The following is a 19,085-nucleotide window of genomic DNA, read 5'->3' as shown; positions in this document are numbered from 1 at the left end:
TGGCTCACCCCTGCATGCCCTGCTCATCCTGGGCCTCTCCTGAGAGAGTCTCTAGAGCCTGTGGCCCTGCCTGCCCACCATGCCCGAGGCCACTGGGAGGGAGGCTGGGGCTCCGGCCCCACCGCGCGCCCCCCACCTGCCTGGCCGACTGGGGGCTCATCTCCTTTGAGTTTTCTCGCTCTCTCTTTCTCTCTCATGTCGTTTTTTGCAAGAAGTTTCCTTTCGGTATGATGATGAGACACAATATTTTCATTCAAACAGCCATTGAATAAAATATTGTTTGTGCCCCTCCCCTTTCCCTCCCCCTTTTCGTTTGTTTTTGTGTTTGTGTTGTTTTTGTTTTCCTCGCTTTCTCTCTTGGTGGACTGTCCCAGTGCCAATCAGCAAACTGAAGGGCAAGTATATTCAGAACCAGTGCACCCTCCTCTCCCCACCCCTCCCACCCTCACGCCCCTGCTTGCCCCCCTCCCTGCCCAGGACCAGCCAAACCCCTGCTCCCCAGGGCCCCCTCCCAGCATCCCCCTGGCTCCTCTAGTTCTTGCCTTTCCTCTGATTCCTTAGCCCCTATGAGAGCCAGTGGCCTGTGCCTCTGGCCCTGCCTGCAGGGTGTTCTCCAGCGTGTTCTCAGGGCCCACACCCTTTCCTTGGACCCCTCACTCTCTCTGGGAAGGCCCCTGCCTCCCCTACCTTCTCTGTCCCTCCAAGACAACTCAACAGTAGGGACAGCCTGGATGCTTCTCCACCACCTCCCACTCAGCAGGGCAGGAGGCCTGAGATGCAGGGGTAGATCAGCCCCTAGTGGGGCTCATGTGAAGCTGTGGGAAAGGGCCAGCCCACAAGGCCTACTCTGAGGAAGCTCTCCCTCCTCTGGCAGTAGCTCCAGAAGCTGGCAGTCCTCCAAGAAGGGAGGCAGAAGGCTCGGAAGCCTCACGCCCCGATGCTGGGGCCAAAGGGCAGCATAGGGCAGGCACCTAGGCCACTGAAGAGCAGGGCTGACCTGTGCCTCCTGGGTACTGACATAGGTGCTGACGTCCCCGTGTCCCACCAGCCCGCTGCTCCCAGAGGCTTTGCTAAGCCCTGGAGTGGCTCGGCAGTATGGAAAAGCTGTTTCCCTGGGGAAATAAAGCCAGCTTTGGGGACCAGGGGCCTGGACAGGGATGGAATGGGATCTGTCTAGACTCTAAGAGCCAGCAAAGGCGTTTGGAGGAAATCAGGCTGGGTATGAAAGGAAAGGTTCTGGCACGCTGGGGTGCCTAAGCCAAGGAGACTTCTAGAAGGGTGGGTAGTGAATAGTAGTGAACCCCTAGACCCTGGCAGAGAGTAAGGGGAGTGAGAGAGGACAGCATTACAAAGGTCTCAGAGAACCACCTCTCCCAGGGAACCCGTGGGCAGATGGGGCATGGAGAGCCACAAGGGGATGTCCCCATGACCTGGAAGCAGGGGCACCCAAGAAGCCCAGGGGCAAAGGGGATAAAGGGGCCAGAGCCACCTCCGATGGCCTGGGCGGGGGTGGGGGACGTGCCCTACTCCCACTGACTTGAGTTGTCTTTTTCTCCCCACCCTACCACATCCCACCCAGTGACCCCAGAAATGCAGGGCCCTGGTAACAATGACAACGTAGCGTAGTCTCCTTCCCTGCTCCTTCGCCCTCCTTTTTCTTTTTCCTCCTCCTCCTCTTCCCCCTAACCCCTTCCCCATCGGCTTGTGTCCAGACCCTGCCTCACAGTCCTATCAGAAGGAACAGTCCAACCAGTGACTGCCCAGCCCCTCCAAGCACCCCAAGTGCCCCCTCCCCAGAATCTTGCAGTGCATTGTGGGAGTATTTGGGAGCAGGGACAATCCCTCTTCTATACAAATAAAGCCCTGGGAGCAAAAGAGAGCTCAGAAGTGGAGACAGGCTAAGAAGGTGGACCACCCACAGTGAGGCCAAGAGCAGAGGGACCCCTCCCAGGTGCAGACCAGCAAGGTGACCAGTCCAGCTGGGCAGGGAAAGGCCATAGAGGAGCCCCAGCGGCCACATCCTTAGGTTCACTCTCAAACCCATACAGAGATAGTCACACTCGGGCACACACACACTCAGTGCATGCATGCTCACTCACACACACATGCACAGCTCATAAGCCCAGGGCACAGGCCCAATTGGGGATGCCTCAACAGCAGCCCTATGCCTTCTCTGGAGCCCTAGCATCCCCCATGGCTGCCTGGAGCCCAGACAAGTTTTAGTAAGGATGGAGACCCAGCCCATCTCCACGCCCTCAGCCAAGGGAAGCAGGTACACAGGTTCCAGCAGCACTCCTTCCAGCGCCCCAGACTTTCTTCCCACACTGTGGGAACAGTCCCTGGCACTTTGAGGGTCTCCCTTCACCTCCTGGCCCAGGGAGGACCACCAGCCCCCCCAAAATGCACTGCAGCATACCCTCAGCTGTCCCCGCCCGTCTCTGGTTGGACTGTTTGTGCCCGTGAGAAACCCTCTCGGTTTGGCCATGTTGATGCCTGACACAGAACAAAAGTAAGACCTACCAAAACGCAAACAGCTGCAGCAAAGAAAGAGAGATAAAAATCCGCAGCCAAAAGCCAATTCCCTTCCTCAAAGTCTCTTTGGAGGCGAAGGAAGTTCAGCATGCGGTTTTTTCCATTATGGATGTGATAAGAGCGAGACTGGCGCCTCCCCCAGACCATGCATATATATAGCAGTGTGTGTATATATATGTGTGTGTGTGTGTCCGTGTATATGTGCTATACAGCCGTATGGAAGCATATACAGCCACGCCAAGGGACTCACTGCCAACAGAGGACCAGGCCCGGGCAACATATTGGCTATAACTGCCCTCCTCCTGCGATGCTGTAGTCTCCACAGGCCCTCTACCCTCCCTGCCCGTCCCTTCTCTTTGGCTCCTGGACATGGAAATGGCGGGTTTCCTCTTTGCTGGTGTCTCCCCCTCCCTCCAGCCCCCCTCTCCCCTGTCCTTCCAGCCCCGTCAGCTCTGAGCCCCCTGGCCTCCCACCTCCCCAGCCCCCGCCGGATAACCCCCCGTTTCTGTTGCAGATTTTGAGTTCCTGCTCCCCAGCAGCTTTGAGTCTGAAGGACATGTTTTCATTGCTCCCAGGTAGCTTGCGTGTGGCCTTGCTGAGGTGTCCTCCCCTACCCTGAGCGCCCCGGCCCCACCCCCTGCACTGCTGCCTGGAGCTCTGTGTGACTGTATTCTGTGCAGTGTCATCCCCCGGCCCCCATACATTGCCCGGTATGCACGGCTGTGTGCATACCCAGGCCATGTACCGCACCAGGCAGCAGTGGCCGGCGGCCTCACGGCCCTAGCTCCCACCAGGCCGGGGCAGGAAGTCTCCAGACTCATCTGCTGACTTTCTCTGCCCTCCCAGGCAACCAGGCAGGAGCCCTTCCCGCCCCGGGGTGGCTGTCTGTGGCATGCCCACCCCTTGCCAGGCAACTGCTGCTCTGGTTTGTGGTGTCCTGCCCATCCCCCCAACCCCACACCCCATCGTTGTCCTGTGTCAGTCGGTGTTCATGTGGGTCTGGGGGCTGAGTCAGCCAGAGCCCCTGTCGGCAGTGCCAGGTCTAGAAGTGGTACTTCACTTGGGGGATGGGGGGAGGAGGGCAGGGGCTTTAAGGAGCTGCTCCAGCAGATGAGGAGTCGGGGCCCAGAGCAGGCCCAGGCCTGGACCATCCAGGAGTGCACGCTCAATGTGTACATACACGTTCTCATGCACACACCCTCTGCCTTTGGCCCACATCTGGGGAGGCCGGGTCCCCTGGGTGCTGAAGCCCTTCCATGACTCAGGCTTGGGATGAGGGCAGGTGGGTGGATGCAGCTGATACAGACCCCAGGGTCACTGGAAGGCAGCACACGGGGGCTCTGGACATGCCTCACCTTTGTGTGTGCACGTATGTGCATGCACCCAGTTTTTCTGTGATTCTTTGTAGATGTGTGTATTTGTGAGTCACCATGTACGTATGTAAGAGTCTGAGCATAAATGTGGGGGTGGCTCTGTGCGTTAGTGAATGTGGGAAGGTGTGAAAAAGCCTGTGTGGCCCACGTAACCCCCGAGAAAGCTCTCTTGAGGGCAGGGACCCTATTTGTTTTTGCCATTTCTGTGTCTGTGGCTCGGGAGAGCTCAATAAATATGTGGAGGGTGAGTGAATGAAGTACCCCACAAATGTGAATGTGCATACTGTGTGTACAGGAGAGTCTGCAAGTGACTTGGTGTATCTCAAGCACAGTCGTGTGGGTGTCACCCTGGGTGTGTCCAGTGTGGCCTCTAGGCATAGAGGTGCAGGCTGTACACTGCACAAAGGCCCTGGGGGCCAAGGAGTGAGTGGGGCCTGAGACCCAGTTCCACATGCCCTTACCAAGCCACGAGCCCTACCACAGCCTGGGAAAGTGGCACATGTTCAAAAACCCCACAGTTAGTGCCATATAGGACAATGAAGCGGTCCCTGGTGGCAGAGGTATGAATGAGGGGTCAGGCAAGAGAGAGAGCTCCACCTATCAGAGTAGAAGGATTGCTCCCAAGACTTCCTAGGCAGCAAGCCCAAGCAGACCCCCCTCACGCCCCACAGCCCCATGTTTTCTGGACCCAGAGCCTGAACGCAGTGAGGGTCTTGAGGGGAGGGGCATTCCAGGCAGAGGGAACAGCCAGTCCGAGGACCCACATGTTCCCACTGACTTCCTGACACCCTCTGTGCTATGATGAAAAAAGCGAGTATCAGAGAGCATGAGTGAGTTACCTAAAGGCACATAGCCAGGAAGAGGCAGGGTGGGGTCTTAGGCTGACAAAAAGCCAGTGTTTGTACCCGGGTCCCACCTGGTGCCCACGGGAATGCTCTAGGGCATACAGGTGGATGAGCTGAGCTGGCCGCCAGGCATTTCCTGGGGCTTCCCAGGTGCACTATCTGGGTCCAGCTACACCAGAGAGATGGGAGGCTCTGTAGAGCCATGCCCAGGAGAAAGAAGCTGCCTGAATGGAGGAAGTAGACCCTCATTCTTTTTTTTTTTTTTTTTTTTTTTTAGACGGAGTCTTGCTCTGTCGCCCAGACTGGAGTGCAGTGGCCGGATCTCGGCTCACTGCAAGCTCCGCCTCCCAGGTTCACGCCATTCTCCTGCCTCAGCCTCCCGAGTAGCTGAGACTACAGGTGCCCGCCACCTCGCCCCGCTAGTTTTTTGTATTTTTTTAGTAGAGACAAGGTTTCACCGTGTTAGCCAGGCTGGTCTCAATCTCCTGACCTCGTGATCCACCTGTCTCGGCCTCCCAAAGTGGTGGGATTACAGACTTGAGCCACCGCGCCCGGCCGACCCTCATTCTTGTGTCAGCTCTGCCCCGACTCAGACCCCAGCAGCCTGCCAGGCATGTAGCAGCTGCAGCCAGGAAGAACCCACGTGCCCCTCCCTGAGGCCTGGGCTTCTCAGTGAATGGCCAGGTGGGCCTGTTGGGAAGCCTTGACCCCATTGCCCTGTCCAGCCCCGTAAGCCCACTCTTCTTGCCCCTCCCCACCCCTAGAGAGTACTGCAAGGACCTGAATGCTTCAGACAACAACACCGAGTTCCTGAAAAACTTTATTGAGCTCATGGAGAAAGTGACTCCAGACTCCAAGCAGTGTGAGTGTCTGGCAGAGCAGCTGGCAGTGCCCAGGCAGCATGGGGCCAACCCAGAGGAACCCAGAGGCCGGGGAGGTGTGGAAATAAGCAGGCACAAGCTAAGGGCTGGGCCTGGGCCAGGTCATGGAGGAGGCTCCTGGTGGAGCCTTGAGGGTGGGGGCGAGAGTGGACAGGGAGCTGCAAGAAGACACCCCCACCCCCAGCCCTCCCCTCCTGTTCCAGGCAACAACTTTCTTCTGCACAACCTGATCTTGGACACGGGCATCACGCAGCAGCTGGTAGAGCGTGTGTGGAGGGACCAGGATCTCAACACGTAGGCATCACCCAGCCTGTGGGGGCAGAAGGCTGGGATGGGCCCGGAGGCCCTGGCCCTGCCCAGCAGAAGGCAGGCCTGTGACCCCACCCTCCTGCCACCCCCAGGTACAGCCTACTGGCCGTGTTCGCTGCCACAGACGGTGGCATCACCCGAGTCTTCCCCAACAAGTAAGTGACCTATCCCACTACCCAAACCCTGCCCCTGCCAGGGAACCTGCATCTGTTCTACCCAGAGGCCTCCTTGCACCTGTGGAGACCACTGTCCCCAACAAGCGACCCCTTACCTACCAATCTGCCTCTTGGGTGCTCCAGGGCAGCTGAGGACTGGACAGAGAACCCTGAGCCCTTCAATGCCAGCTTCTACCGCCGCAGCCTGGATAACCACGGTTATGTCTTCAAGCCCCCACACCAGGATGGTGAGTGTCCCCCCAGTGTGCCCAGTAGCAGGCAGGGAGCCTCAGCTTCCCTATCTGCTCAGAGAACTGGGCTCTGCTCTCTGAGGCCCCTCTGCAACACAAGGCTGCCTGAGGGCAGGGCAGACGTGAGGAGAGGGATAGACTGTGCCAAACACTGTCCTGAGTGCTGGGTGCTTGGGCTGGAGTCATCCCTGGATTGGACTCCTGGGTTTGTAGGACCCAGCATAGAGTGGTCAGTGTGGCTGCCAGACCCCACTCCTGACTTCCCCACCCAACCCCCAGCCCTGTTGAGGCCTCTGGAGCTGGAGAATGACACCGTGGGCATCCTCGTCAGCACAGCTGTGGAGCTCAGCCTAGGCAGGCGCACACTGAGGCCAGCAGGTGAATGCTTGGGACAGAGGCGGGGAAACAGGCAATGGACAGGGTACTGCCTGGGCAGGTAGCACTGATGGTCCCTTGCTCTCCCCCAAAGTGGTGGGCGTCAAGCTGGACCTAGAAGCTTGGGCTGAGAAGTTCAAGGTGCTAGCCAGCAACCGTACCCACCAAGACCAGCCTCAGCAGGTATTTGGGCAGGGGCGGGAGCAGTAACCCAGCAGTGCCCTTCCTGGAGTCCCTTGGAACTCCTACCAACCCTCCGCTCTGGCTCCAACACCTACATGGAGGCAGGGGCAGCTGCAGATGGCCTGGGGAACAGGATTTATGACAGGTGATGGGAGGGAGGAAAACTGGTGGGTGGCTTACGGTCCTCACTCTCTGCCTAGCAGTGCGGCCCCAACAGCCACTGTGAGATGGACTGCGAGGTTAACAATGAGGTGTGTATGCCCTGAACCTACCCTGGACCCTAGCTTATCCCACTTTCAGACTTCCTAGTCCCAGCTGCGACTCCCAGCACATCCCTTGGCCTGTGGGTCTCAACATCCCCACCCTGACTTCACAGCCTTTCCAGGACTGGGGGAGTGATGCCCCCAACTCTGAACCACTGGACTGCCTGGGGTGGAAGGTCTGGGGCCCAGCGCCTCTCCATTTTCCTCCCCATTCCCTACCTCTTAGGACTTACTCTGTGTCCTCATTGATGATGGAGGATTCCTGGTGCTGTCCAACCAGAACCATCAGTGGGACCAGGTGAGGATCAGGAACAGAGTGGAAGAAGAGAGTAGGGATTTGAGCCTTCTAGGGGTGTAGCACTGCCAGCCCTGTGACCATGGCTTTCTCCTGGCATTCTCAGGTGGGCAGGTTCTTCAGTGAGGTGGATGCCAACCTGATGCTGGCACTCTACAATAACTCCTTCTACACCCGCAAGGAGTCCTATGACTATCAGGCAGCCTGTGCCCCTCAGCCCCCTGGCAACCTGGGTGCTGCACCCCGGGGTGTCTTTGTGGTGAGTCCCCAGAGATGCCTGGACTGGAGATGGGGGGGACTGGGAGACCTGCCCACAGATGACCCCCTACCTCTGACATTTGATAGAGCTGGGGGTGACCTAGGGCGAGGGGCAGCAGTGGCAGTCCACGACCCTCTCTCCACTGCAGCCCACCGTTGCAGACTTCCTTAACCTGGCCTGGTGGACCTCTGCTGCCGCCTGGTGAGTCCTGAGCGGGAGGTGGGTAGAGAAGTGCTCCCTGGTCAGTAGGGCTCAGAAGAGAAGTAGGGCACGGCATCGTTCTCTGCTGACCACCTGCACTCGCCTCTCCGTGCCCTGCAGGTCCCTGTTCCAGCAGCTTCTCTACGGCCTCATCTACCACAGTTGGTTCCAAGCAGGTAGGTAGGGCTTTGGAGGCGCTTCCTCAAGTCCGGGTCCCCAGTCTGAGCAAAGACCACTCCAAGGGGAGGGTGGGGCCTACGACTGAGGGAGGACGGAGACCTTGCCCGGGTCTGTGGGCGGAGCTGAGGCGCTCTGGGCCCTCGCAGACCCCGCGGAGGCCGAGGGGAGCCCCGAGACACGCGAGAGCAGCTGCGTCATGAAACAGACCCAGTACTACTTCGGCTCGGTAAACGCCTCCTACAACGCCATCATAGACTGCGGAAACTGCTCCAGGTGCGGCAGTGGGGCGGGACCAGAGGCCAGGGGCGGAGCCTGTGAATGGGGCGAGACGCTCGGGAGGATGGAAGGAGCGGGGCCGCAGTACGGGGGCGGGTCAGTGGCGGGACAAGCTCAACGCCCGACTTTCCGGGCTGCCCGCAGGCTGTTTCACGCGCAGAGACTGACCAACACCAACCTTCTCTTCGTGGTGGCCGAGAAGCCGCTGTGCAGCCAGTGCGAGGCTGGCCGGCTGCTGCAGAAGGAGACGCACTGTATCCTGCCCCCGCCCTCCCCGCCGCCCTCTCCCCTTACGCCCCGCGCGCCCTCTCCCTGCCGCCGCCGCCTCCTTGACTCCCCACCCATGCCCAGCGGACGGCCCGGAGCAGTGTGAGCTAGTGCAGAGACCGCGATACCGGAGAGGCCCGCACATCTGCTTCGACTACAACGCGACGGTGAGGAGAGGGGGCGGTGGACCCGAAGTCCCTCGGCCTTGCGCGCGCCCAGGCCGACCAGCTCCTTGTCTCTCCCCGCAGGAAGATACCTCAGACTGTGGCCGCGGGGCCTCCTTCCCGCCGTCGCTGGGCGTCCTGGTCTCCCTGCAGCTGCTGCTCCTCCTGGGCCTGCCGCCCCGGCCGCAGCCTCAAGTCCTCGTCCACGCCTCTCGCCGCCTCTGAGCGCCCCGCCCCCCCCCTACCCCACCCCACCTGACCTCTTCGCCTTTCCCACCCTCCTGCCCTACACTCCCCACCTTAGGGCCTAATCCCTCCCTCACTGAAGGACCTGAGCTGGCCAGGCCCTGAGAGTCTGGTCTGCGCCTTGGGATGGGGAGTCCCAAAGCGGGATGCCGCAGGTCTTTGGCACCCAAATCACGTCTCACCTCTGAACTGTTCAAGTGTCCCCAGACCCTTCTTCCTTGCTGGGCTACCCCCCAGTGGGATGGGACAGGGAGGCCACACGCACTGGTGCCAAAACCAGGCCTCTGCTGCTGCCCTGCCTAGAGGCTCATGTGCGGGGGGACCCTGCCTCAGCTGGACTCCTGACCCGGCCTCTCTGCCCCACCCAAGCCCAAACTTGGTTTCTGTGAGATAATAGTGGAGGAAGGTGAGATGGCCAGTTTGAAGCCTGTGCCTCCCAGCCTAAATCCTAGCAGGAGAGAGGCTCTGGGGCAGCCCCCATGGGCTCCTCCCCCTTTCAGGCCTACAGCCACATCCCCAAACCCACTGGGTGTCAGGATAGTCAGTGATACCAGTTTAGACACTACCCCATATACACCTGGAACCTTGAGGATGGAAACTGGACTCAGACATACCCCACTGGGCACACACACAAACACACACACTATGGGGTGGGGTGGGGCTTACAAAGCCTTACACAGGGTGAGGGGTTGGTGGGAGGGTTGGCACCTGCACACTCCATCTCCTGCTTACCACCTGCCTCTAATCTGAGCTGCAGCCTGGCTGGTCCTCCCATCTCTAAAGCTGAATGTCAAACAGTCCCAAATGCTGGGGCAGGGGGTGAAGAATCCTCTGTCCCACCCCTAACCACCAGTGTCCTCCAAGTGTCCCTCACCTCTCCAAGTGCGCATTGTAATCATTTCTCACTAGTGTCAGGCCCTCAGTGGGACCACATGCCACTGCCTGCACCTTTCGGCAGAGGAACCCCCACCAGACATCACCCTTTGCCTTAGCAGGGGTGACTTGGTCTCTCCTGGCTAGGCCATCCTTCCCCCAATCTGGCCCTTACACACACAGGCCAGTGCCCACTCCCTATCTCCCTCCCACTTCCACAAAGACGCTCCCTGCTCATAGGAGGCCAAACTGCCCCTCCCCTGCTGAACACACACACACACACACACACACACACACACACACACACACGCTCTGTGCGCACACAGAGGTGGGGCCTGGGCACAGCTCTTCACACCATTCATTCTGGTCATTTCCCCCAAAGGCATTCCAGCCTGGGGGCCAGTGGGGAACTGAGGGCAAGGGGATGTAGTGATGGGGCTCAGATGGACTGGGAGGAGGGGGGAGGGTGATGCATTAATTAATGGCTTCGTTAATTAATGTCATGTTGCTTGTCGCTTTCTCAGTGTGTGTGTATGGTCCATGCCCACTGCCGGTGCCAGGGTGGGTGTCCATGTGCACCCGGCCTGGATGCCAGCTGTGTCCTTCAGGGGCGTGCGTGTAACTGTAGTGTAGTCAGGTGCTCAATGGAGAATATAAAAATAAACATATACAGAAAAATATATATTTTAAGTTTAAAAAACAGAAAAACAGACAAAACAATCCCCATCAGGTAGCTGTCTAACCCCCAGCTGGGTCTAATCCTTTTCATTACCCACCCGACCTGGCTGCCCCTCACCTTGGGTTGGGGGACTAGGGGGCCATTTCCTTTTCTCTGCCCTTTTTATGTTGTTCTATTTTGTACAGACAAGTTGGAAAAACAACAGCGACAAAAAAGAAACTTTGTAAAATACCGTGTGTGTGATTCCTTGTAAAATATTTTCAAATGGTTTATTACAGAAGATCAGTTATTAAATAATGTTCATATTTTCACTTCAAATGGTTCCCATCCACTGTATCAGCCTGGGGGTGAGGACTGGGTAGCTATGAAGACAGTTGGCCAAGACCTCAAAGTCTCACTTAGTGCTCTGCTGGGGGTCAAGACTATGGTAGCCCAGGTCCCTGGCAACCACAGGGCATGATACTTGCTTCCACCAGTTAACAGGTGCCAGGCCCTTGACATACTTTGTCTCATATCATCTCAAAAAGCTGTCTTTTAAGGACAAGCCAAACAGGCTGGGTGCGGTGGCTCACGCCTGTAATCCTGGCACTTTGGGAGGCCGAGGCGGGCAGATCACTGGAGGTCAGGTTTTCGAGACCAGCCTGGCCAACATGGTGAAACCCTGTCTCTACTAAAAATACAAAAAAATTAGCCAGGCATGGTGTAATCCCAGCTACTTGGGAGGCTGAGGCAGGATAATTGCTTGACCCCAAGAGGCGGAGGTTGCAGTGAGCCAAGATTGTGCCACCACACCCCAGCCTGGGCAACAGAGCGAGACTGTCTCAGAGAAAAAAAAAAAAAGCAAAACACCCTCCCAGAGCCTGAAAGCCAGGACCCTGGAGGGAAGAAGACAGATCAGAGATGCTGGTTTAGTGGGGAGGTGAATCTGGCAGTCTGGTCAGGACAGGTCCTCTGCCTAGAGCTATGAGTGAGCACCCGGCCAGTGTCCCTACCGAGCGTTGGAGGACCCAGTCCTGTTATTCCAAGAAGCCATGACCACAAGCGCAGCAACGGCTCCCTCCTGGCCCAGAGGAGCTTGAGGCCGCAGCTGCTTAAAATGGAGCCATAGGCCAAACTTCGTTTTTGTGAATCTGCTCAAGCTTAGGCCCAAATTCATCTTCACCCTGGTCAGTGTGACCCTCGCAATCTTCTCATGTGGAAAGAATTATAACCTGTTACCACCAGAACACGTGTCCCTGCCTTCCCACCGCAGTGCTCTCTCTCCTCCCAACACTCTGCTCACTCTGCACTCACCTGGCTGAGTCCTCACCACAATCTCTGGGGTGGGTACTAGTGTATCCCCATACCACAGATAAGCAAACTAAGAGGAGAAAGCCTTTCCCCCCAGGTGAGAAGGCTAAAAACCAGCAAAGATTTTAGAGAGGAGTTGGCCACCAGGGGTTGGGGGGCTTGGATGCTAAATAGATGAAGGGGCTTCCAGGCCTCAGCCAAGATGGGGACTTTTTTCTCACTCCTCTGCAGGGGTCTGCTGCAGAGCAATGTCTAATCCACAACCCCCAAGACAGCTCCCATGGCCTGCAACAGCCCCTGCAATCTTGGATAGGGTGGTCGGATAAAATACAGAACACCCAATTTTGAATTTCAGATCATGAACGAGTTTTTAGTATGGACGTGTTTCAACTATTGTGTGGGACATACCTATACTGAAAAACTGGGGGCTGGGCACAGTGGCTAATGCCTGTAATCCCAACACTTTGGGAGGCTGATGCAGCAGGATCGCTTGAGCTTACAAGACCAGTCTGGGTAAGATGGCCACCCCGCCCCTGCCCATGTCTCTACAAAATAAAAAATTTTGAAAAATTAGCTGGGCACAGTAGTGTGTGCTTGTAGTCCCAGCTAATCAGGAGGCTGAGGCTGGAGGATCCCTTCAGTCCAGGAGTTTGAGGTGGCAGTGAGCTATGATTGTGCCACTGCACTCCAGCCTGGGACAAAGCTAGACCCTGTCTCAAAAAAAAAAAAAAGGGCGGGGGGGGGGACATGATTATACTCAAAGATTATTCATTGTTTATCTGGAATTCAAATTTGACTGAGCATCCTGTATTTTGATTTGCTAAAACTGGCAACCTTACCCTGATGTGGCAACCAGTGAGAACCCAGACCCCAGAAAAAAAAGCATCAGCACCCTTTGTAACCTGTAGGCCATGCACACTTCGGCACACACTGAAATCAGTGGCTGAAAGGAACGGATTCTGTGCTTTATAAAAGTACTTTGTCAAAAATTGTTTTAATTATATGTACAGCTTTTTGTTTTGAGACAAAGTTTCACTCTTGTTGCCCAGGCTGGAGTGCAATGGCACGATCTCGGCTCACCACAACCTCCGCCTCTCGGGTTCAAGCGATTCTCCTGCCTCAGCTTCCCGAGTAGCTGGGATTACAGGCATGTGCCACCATGCCTGGCTAATTTTGTATTTTTAGTAGAGACGGGGTTTATCCATGTTGGTCAGGCTGGTCTCGAACTCCCGACCTCAGGTGATCCGCCCGCCTTGCCCTCCCAAAGTGCTGGGATTACAGGCATGAGCCACCATGTCCAGCCTATATGTACAGTTTTTTTTTTTTTAAGTAACTCAATATACAAAAAAAAAAAAAAGACACAGAACACAACCACTGTCAGAAGCCACTGTGGCGTGAAGTGAGGCCAGAACACTTCTGGCCCAGGCTTGTGGAGAGACCTCTCTTCCTCCGCAGTGATCAGAAGTCTCTAGTGGGGAGGAGGGTCACTGAGGGCAGCCCAGCCTCGTCCGTGTGCGGGAGGGAGTCCTAGGTTCGTGCTCCAGGCCCACCTCACTTGGAAAAAAGGCAACGTGAAATAACGAAAAATGTTTCCAAGTGGGAGAAACCAAACAAAGGCAACATGGGCAACACTCGCTGAGTACCCAGGGTGGACTGGCATTTTACACCCCTTTCCACTTATTAGGACAGGAAGATCATGTCATCATCTATATTTTACGGTCCATGAAACTGAGTTTCAAAAAGGTTCAGGAACTTAACCAATGCCACACAGCCGCCAAGGCAGAGCAAGGGTTCCAGCCTGGGTCAGGTCCCATTCAACAGACCACGGAGGTTCTGTTTCTCACACAGTGACACACACCCACACGCCAGCAGACAAGGACACACTCGCTCAGAGGTACATGCACAAATAGAGCTACTCTTCCCAGGGAATTTAGCAAGTGTGGGCGCTAGAGCTGTGTTACTTCCCGAACCCCCACCGCCGCTTTCAGGGGTTAGAGATGCTAATTCATCCCTTCCCACCTCCTGAGAACCGACGGAAACGGTCCCTGAGAACTACAAGTCCCAGCACAGTCCCCTCTCACCACGACGGGACCGATCCGTGCGCATGGCCTCCTGGGACTTGTAGTTCTAGCTAGAACCCTGTTCCACTCTTCCCCGGCTGCAACCAAGGACTCCGTATCCCAGCATGCAGAGGAGCCGGAACACAGGCGCTTAGAGAACAGCCCGCTGCCGCCGGGGGCGCGCAGGCGCAGCACCCCTGTTTGTCGGCCCCCCGAGAAAGAGGTACGGTCGAAGCCAGGAGCCAGGCCCAGCGGGAGCTGACCAGACTTGACTCGGGTACGGAACTAGGCATCAGCCCCCTTGCGAACCGAAAGGCCTCGGAGTGGATGGAGGAGGCCCAGCCCTGAGATCAACGCCAGCCAGGCTAGCCTGGCACGGGGCCTACAGGGTGGGCAGGCGGGCGTGCCGAAGCCGTCCAGGGCCTTCCCTCAGGTCCCGGGCGAGGGACCTACACTGCGGCCCGGCGACAAGGCCCGACTCGGCCCCTCGGGACCAGAGCCCCACCCGATCGGAAGCGGATCCTTTACCAGGGCCATAGGCCAGTGACTAGGCCGGGCCTGGGCCTCCCATCGGGGCCGGACTGGGACGAGGCCCCGGGGAGGCCCCTGGCCTACCAGACCCTTTCCTCAGGTCTACAGCCGCCGGGAAGATGCAACGTGCCCTGCCAGGCGCCCGCCAGCACTTGGGGGCCATCCTGGCCAGCGCCAGCGTGGTGGTGAAGGCTCTGTGTGCAGCGGTACTATTCCTCTACCTGCTCTCCTTCGCCGTGGACACAGGCTGCCTGGCGGTCACCCCGGGCTACCTCTTTCCCCCCAACTTCTGGATCTGGACCCTGGCCACCCATGGGCTGATGGAGCAGCATGTGTGGGACGTGGCCATCAGCCTGACCACGGTGGTGGTGGCTGGGCGTTTGCTGGAGCCCCTCTGGGGAGCCTTGGAGCTGCTCATCTTCTTCTCAGTGGTGAATGTGTCTGTAGGGCTGCTGGGGGCCTTCGCCTACCTCCTCACCTACATGGCTTCCTTCAACCTGGTCTACTTGTTCACTGTCCGTATCCACGGCGCCTTGGGCTTCCTAGGTGGTGTCCTGGTGGCACTCAAGCAAACCATGGGGGACTGTGTGGTCCTGCGAGTGCCCCAGGTGCGCGTCAGTGTGATGCCCATGCTGCTGCTGGCACTGCTGCTCCTGCTGCGGCTCGCCACACTGCTCCAGAGCCCAGCACTGGCTTCCTATGGCTTCGGATTGCTCTCCAGTTGGGTGTATCTTCGCTTCTACCAGCGCCACAGCCGGGGCCGAGGGGACATGGCTGACCATTTTGCATTCGCCACTTTCTTCCCTGAGATCCTGCAGCCTGTGGTGGGGTTGCTGGCGAACTTGGTGCACGGCCTTCTGGTGAAGGTAAAGATATGCCAGAAGACGGTGAAGCGCTACGATGTGGGTGCCCCATCCTCCATCACCATCAGCCTGCCAGGCACAGACCCTCAAGACGCGGAGCGGAGAAGGTACTGTGAAATTTTCCAAAATCTTGTCAAGCTAGGAGCATACTGGTCGAGTCACATACCATCTGTTGAGGTGTTTGCCGTACATAGGTGGAGACCTACAGTCAGGTGTTGGGGCAGATCTGGAAAAATAAAATCAGTCTTTGGCCTTGAGGAACTCAGCAGTTAGGTGTCTGGGGTCCACGAGGCACTTTCCTCACCACTGTGGCCACCTAATAAGTCTCAAGAAATGCAGTTTCCTTTGGTGCTGTGAATGCCCAGTGGAGGTACACAGAACCCTGGCCTTGCCTCAGAATCTCAGAATCCTAGACATTGGGCCTGGGAGCCAGAAGCAACCTGCTGGTACTTTCCCTGTGAGGAAGGGACAGGGAAGGAGGCCTGGGGTCCTCGAAAGGTGGTCTGGGCCACTCCAGTTTCCAAATGCTATGTCCTCTTCCTGGGCTTTAACTCAGATGCTGTGCTTCTCTGCCACTTATTCATCGAGAGGGAAGCTTGGGGTATTGCCACATTTACCTCCATCTCCAGCAGGCATGTGTCACCAAAACCAGACACAGGCAACATGACCCACTGAGGGAGCCTGCTGACTACACCAGGGAGTGGCGATGACCCTTTCATTATCTATAAACCAAGCCATCCACAGCATCAGGAGTCCCAGCTGAATTCTTCACTAAATGCACTTTGGCCAGGGCAGGAGGGGTCTTTTTAAATTCAGCTCTTACTCTCTCTCCCAGATCTGTGGAGCCAGCAAAGTGGTCCCAGCTTTCACAAGATCCACAGCTCCATTTCCAACATTATTATTGAGTGTTTTGAGGCAATTACTTGAGTAGTAAAATCTGGGGCGGGCTTTGTCCTTTGCATTGCCAAGGCTCCTGCTTTTGCTCACCTGTGAATGGGGTCGTGGCAGAAAGCTCTATGAATTTAGCTGCAGTTATCCCTGTATTTACTCTCCACTGGGCTGTGGAATTGAGTGTAGGACACATTCCTTTCTTGAAGGAGTTCCAGCTGGGGAAGGGCCACAGATCACTATGGGCCCAAGGTGTGGTAGGTGTTGAAAAGTATATACAGCATGCTGTAGAGCATAATTCTGGGCTCTAGAGCTTGGGTCTTTATAGGTGATAAGCCTTAAGGACAGAAGTCTCTCTTAACCTTAGCTGGTATTAAAGTTGGGGCCAGGAGAGCTGGGCCTGGTAGGAATTGAACTGTCCCCCAGAGCTATTCAGGTGGGGCCAGGCCAGTGGGGACCCCTCCTCCACAGAGAGGTGTTGGATTATTAGGGTTGGCTGGACATTCAAAAACCTCTGCCCAGGCCCAAGAAAATGGATGGGGGGAAAGCAGGTTGGTGGGGAGGAAGGGAGGGTCAAGAGGCGGGTTCTTGGCATAGCCTTATGGTTGTTAGCTTACATGGGGGTGGGGGTTATTCCTCCAGCCACTTTGACATCTGACTGCATGGCCACGCCCAACTCCAAAGGGCTACCAGGAGAGGGAGGCAGGGTTTCCTGTCTCTCTGGTCCTTGTGAGGAAGTGACTAGTGTGACACTCGCTCTCTGCCTTGGCAGGCTTTAGATGGAACTGGCAAGGGCATCACCAGGATGGGAGCCTGGGTAGCAGCAGGGAAGGACTGTCCTGTCTATGCCAACTTGTCACATGTGAGATTGACGGGCAGGGTGGAAGTGTGCTAGGGCTTTCTACACCCGTGTCCTTGTTGCCTCTCTTGTCATGTTCCCTGGCATGGTGTAGATTTTGGTTCTCAGCTGGAACCTGAAAGGCTACACGAGCTGTCCCCACATTGGTGGCACAGAGAGGCTGAGGCATAGGAGTCCACAGTGGTCACTGTTGAAACGGTTCCCTGGCAGCTGCGGCACTCCACCTTCTGGTCAGCCAGGGTCCCAAGCACATGTGTAAACCTTCTTCTGTTGGACTTTCCCACCTGCCCTCAAAGTGGGGCCCCTAAGGATACACCCTGTGGAAGCAGTAGGCTCTGGCCTGTGCCTACCCATGTGGGCTGTTTCTCCTTCTCCTCTTGCAAGGGCTCCTCGAAGTCCCTGCTCTAACAAGGGCCTTGGTGGCTTTGGGGGTTCTTCTGAGAGGGAGAATATTAGCGTCAGTTAGGATGGGTAGACTTACCCAGGTTGGCCCTGCTTCCTGGGCTGAGCGCCAAGGGAGGTGTTGAGTTCCAGCCTTCCCCATTGACCCTTGGCAGGAGGGTCAAGATACCCCTAACCAGGAGATGGGGAGAATTAATAACCCTTCCCTTGGATGTGATGCCCGCACCCAGGCAGAAACTCCTGGAAACTCCAAAACTTGCCGTTCCACCCATCTGCCCTAGGGCACTAGTTCCACCCACCCTTAGATACCTCTCTCAGAACCATTCCTGGTGGCTGGCCTGGTGGGCAGTCTGACAGACACCCAGCTGACCTTCTCACCCTGGAGGTGCCTCAGCTATGGAGGGAAGACTCTTAGAGCCTTTGGGTTATCATTCTGATGGCAGAGTGGGTCCTAAACCAATCTCTGGGGAGCCCCAGGCTCTGCATGGTGAAGGGGAAACATGGGATTCTGGGGGAGGAGTCTAGGTGGTACGGTGAGGAGTCAGCCTGCTGCAGAAGGGCAGAGAGCATGAGCCAAGGCCAAACCCAGAGTGACCTGTCCTCTCTCCTCTGGCCCCAGGCAACTGGCCCTGAAGGCACTCAATGAGCGGCTGAAGAGAGTGGAGGACCAGTCCGTCTGGCCCAGCATGGATGATGATGAAGAGGAGTCTGGGGCCAAGGTAGACAGCCCCCTGCCCTCAGACAAAGCTCCTACACCCCCAGGGAAGGGGGCTGCCCCAGAATCCAGTCTAATCACCTTCGAGGCAGCTCCCTCGACGCTGTAACTCCAGACCACCTTGAGTGTGGCACCTCCCCTCCTGAGCCCCCCTTGACATCCTCTCAGCTACTCCAGGGCACCTGACTGCTCTGAGGAGAGGGAAGAAGGCCTGCTGGGGCTTTCCATGGCCTTCTGCTGTTTCTCGCCAACACTACCCAGGACTCTTGCTACCTGGTTCCAACTCCAGACAACCACTATGCCAGGCCTGGAGCCTCTGAGGCATCGGCCAGTCCAGGTCCTCATCTGAGGTAAGAATGTACATCAGCTGGCAGCCCCAAGCAAGTGGCTGCAGGGACACTGATGCCACAGCTCCTGGGCCGGCCCTCACATCTGACACTGGTTGCCGAGAGCCCTGAGCCAAGGCAAGGATTTGCCAAAAATGTTCTGGGGGCCCAGCAAATGCAGGAGCCGACCTGGGGCTGCACATCCCTGCCCATCCACAGAAAGACTGTTCCTGTCAGGATTTGTTTCCCTCTGCTGTGGCCGTGACTGCTTCTGGACCAGAACAGCTTCGGCTCCCAGGTATTTTCTACAGGACCACTTTGAGTGGGCAGCCAAGCCCAGGCTCGCAGTATCAATAAAGCAGTTCTCTGACGAATGACTCCTGGGCTCTTGTCAGGCCACTTTGTGCAGCCCCTTCATCACGTTCAACTGCAAAGTTAGACAGGGACTTGATTGTGTCCATGGTAACTCCACCTGGATAGAGAAGCCCATTGCCCTAGCTCCCCACCACCGCCACCACCACATGCACACTGCCAAGTAACCTTC

At 56.9% G+C, this 19,085-nt stretch overlaps 2 protein-coding genes and 1 long non-coding RNA gene across 4 annotated transcripts; 2 read left to right on the top strand and 1 right to left on the bottom strand.

The window, feature by feature from the left end:
• Window positions 1-3,010: 3,010 nt before the first annotated feature.
• On the top strand, window positions 3,011-10,925 carry LOC116273653 (voltage-dependent calcium channel subunit alpha-2/delta-2). 2 transcript variants are annotated; one of them, XM_031662820.1, is made up of 16 exons: window positions 3,011-3,107; window positions 5,515-5,612; window positions 5,835-5,925; window positions 6,033-6,095; window positions 6,240-6,343; window positions 6,626-6,724; window positions 6,816-6,904; window positions 7,105-7,155; window positions 7,394-7,465; window positions 7,569-7,721; window positions 7,870-7,922; window positions 8,043-8,098; window positions 8,249-8,375; window positions 8,523-8,632; window positions 8,730-8,812; window positions 8,894-10,925. In XM_031662820.1, exons 2-16 carry the CDS (start codon window positions 5,582-5,584, stop codon window positions 9,032-9,034), a joined length of 1,323 nt encoding a protein of 440 aa, XP_031518680.1. In that variant the 5' UTR covers window positions 3,011-3,107; window positions 5,515-5,581; the 3' UTR covers window positions 9,035-10,925. The 2 variants fall into 2 exon arrangements, with proteins under 2 accessions (XP_031518680.1, XP_031518681.1); XM_031662821.1 differs by having other exon boundaries at window positions 3,013-3,107; window positions 7,108-7,155.
• LOC108584582 lies at window positions 5,955-8,981 on the bottom strand. Its single transcript, XR_004181956.1, has 3 exons — window positions 8,902-8,981; window positions 7,401-8,613; window positions 5,955-6,300 (listed from the first exon to the last, which is right to left on the bottom strand). It is a non-coding gene; the product is annotated as an uncharacterized LOC108584582 (long non-coding RNA).
• A 3,170-nt stretch (window positions 10,926-14,095) lies between the features above and the next one.
• On the top strand, window positions 14,096-18,919 carry TMEM115 (transmembrane protein 115). Its single transcript, XM_003894375.5, has 2 exons — window positions 14,096-15,458; window positions 18,120-18,919. The coding sequence occupies exons 1-2, from the start codon at window positions 14,608-14,610 to the stop codon at window positions 18,322-18,324; spliced, it is 1,056 nt and encodes a 351-aa protein (XP_003894424.1). The 5' UTR covers window positions 14,096-14,607; the 3' UTR covers window positions 18,325-18,919.
• Window positions 18,920-19,085: the final 166 nt, after the last annotated feature.

Source organism: Papio anubis, chromosome 2, assembly GCF_008728515.1.
Source record: "Papio anubis isolate 15944 chromosome 2, Panubis1.0, whole genome shotgun sequence".
In the NCBI taxonomy this organism is placed as follows: Eukaryota; Metazoa; Chordata; class Mammalia; order Primates; family Cercopithecidae; genus Papio; species Papio anubis.
This window is presented reverse-complemented; position numbering and strand designations above follow the sequence as displayed.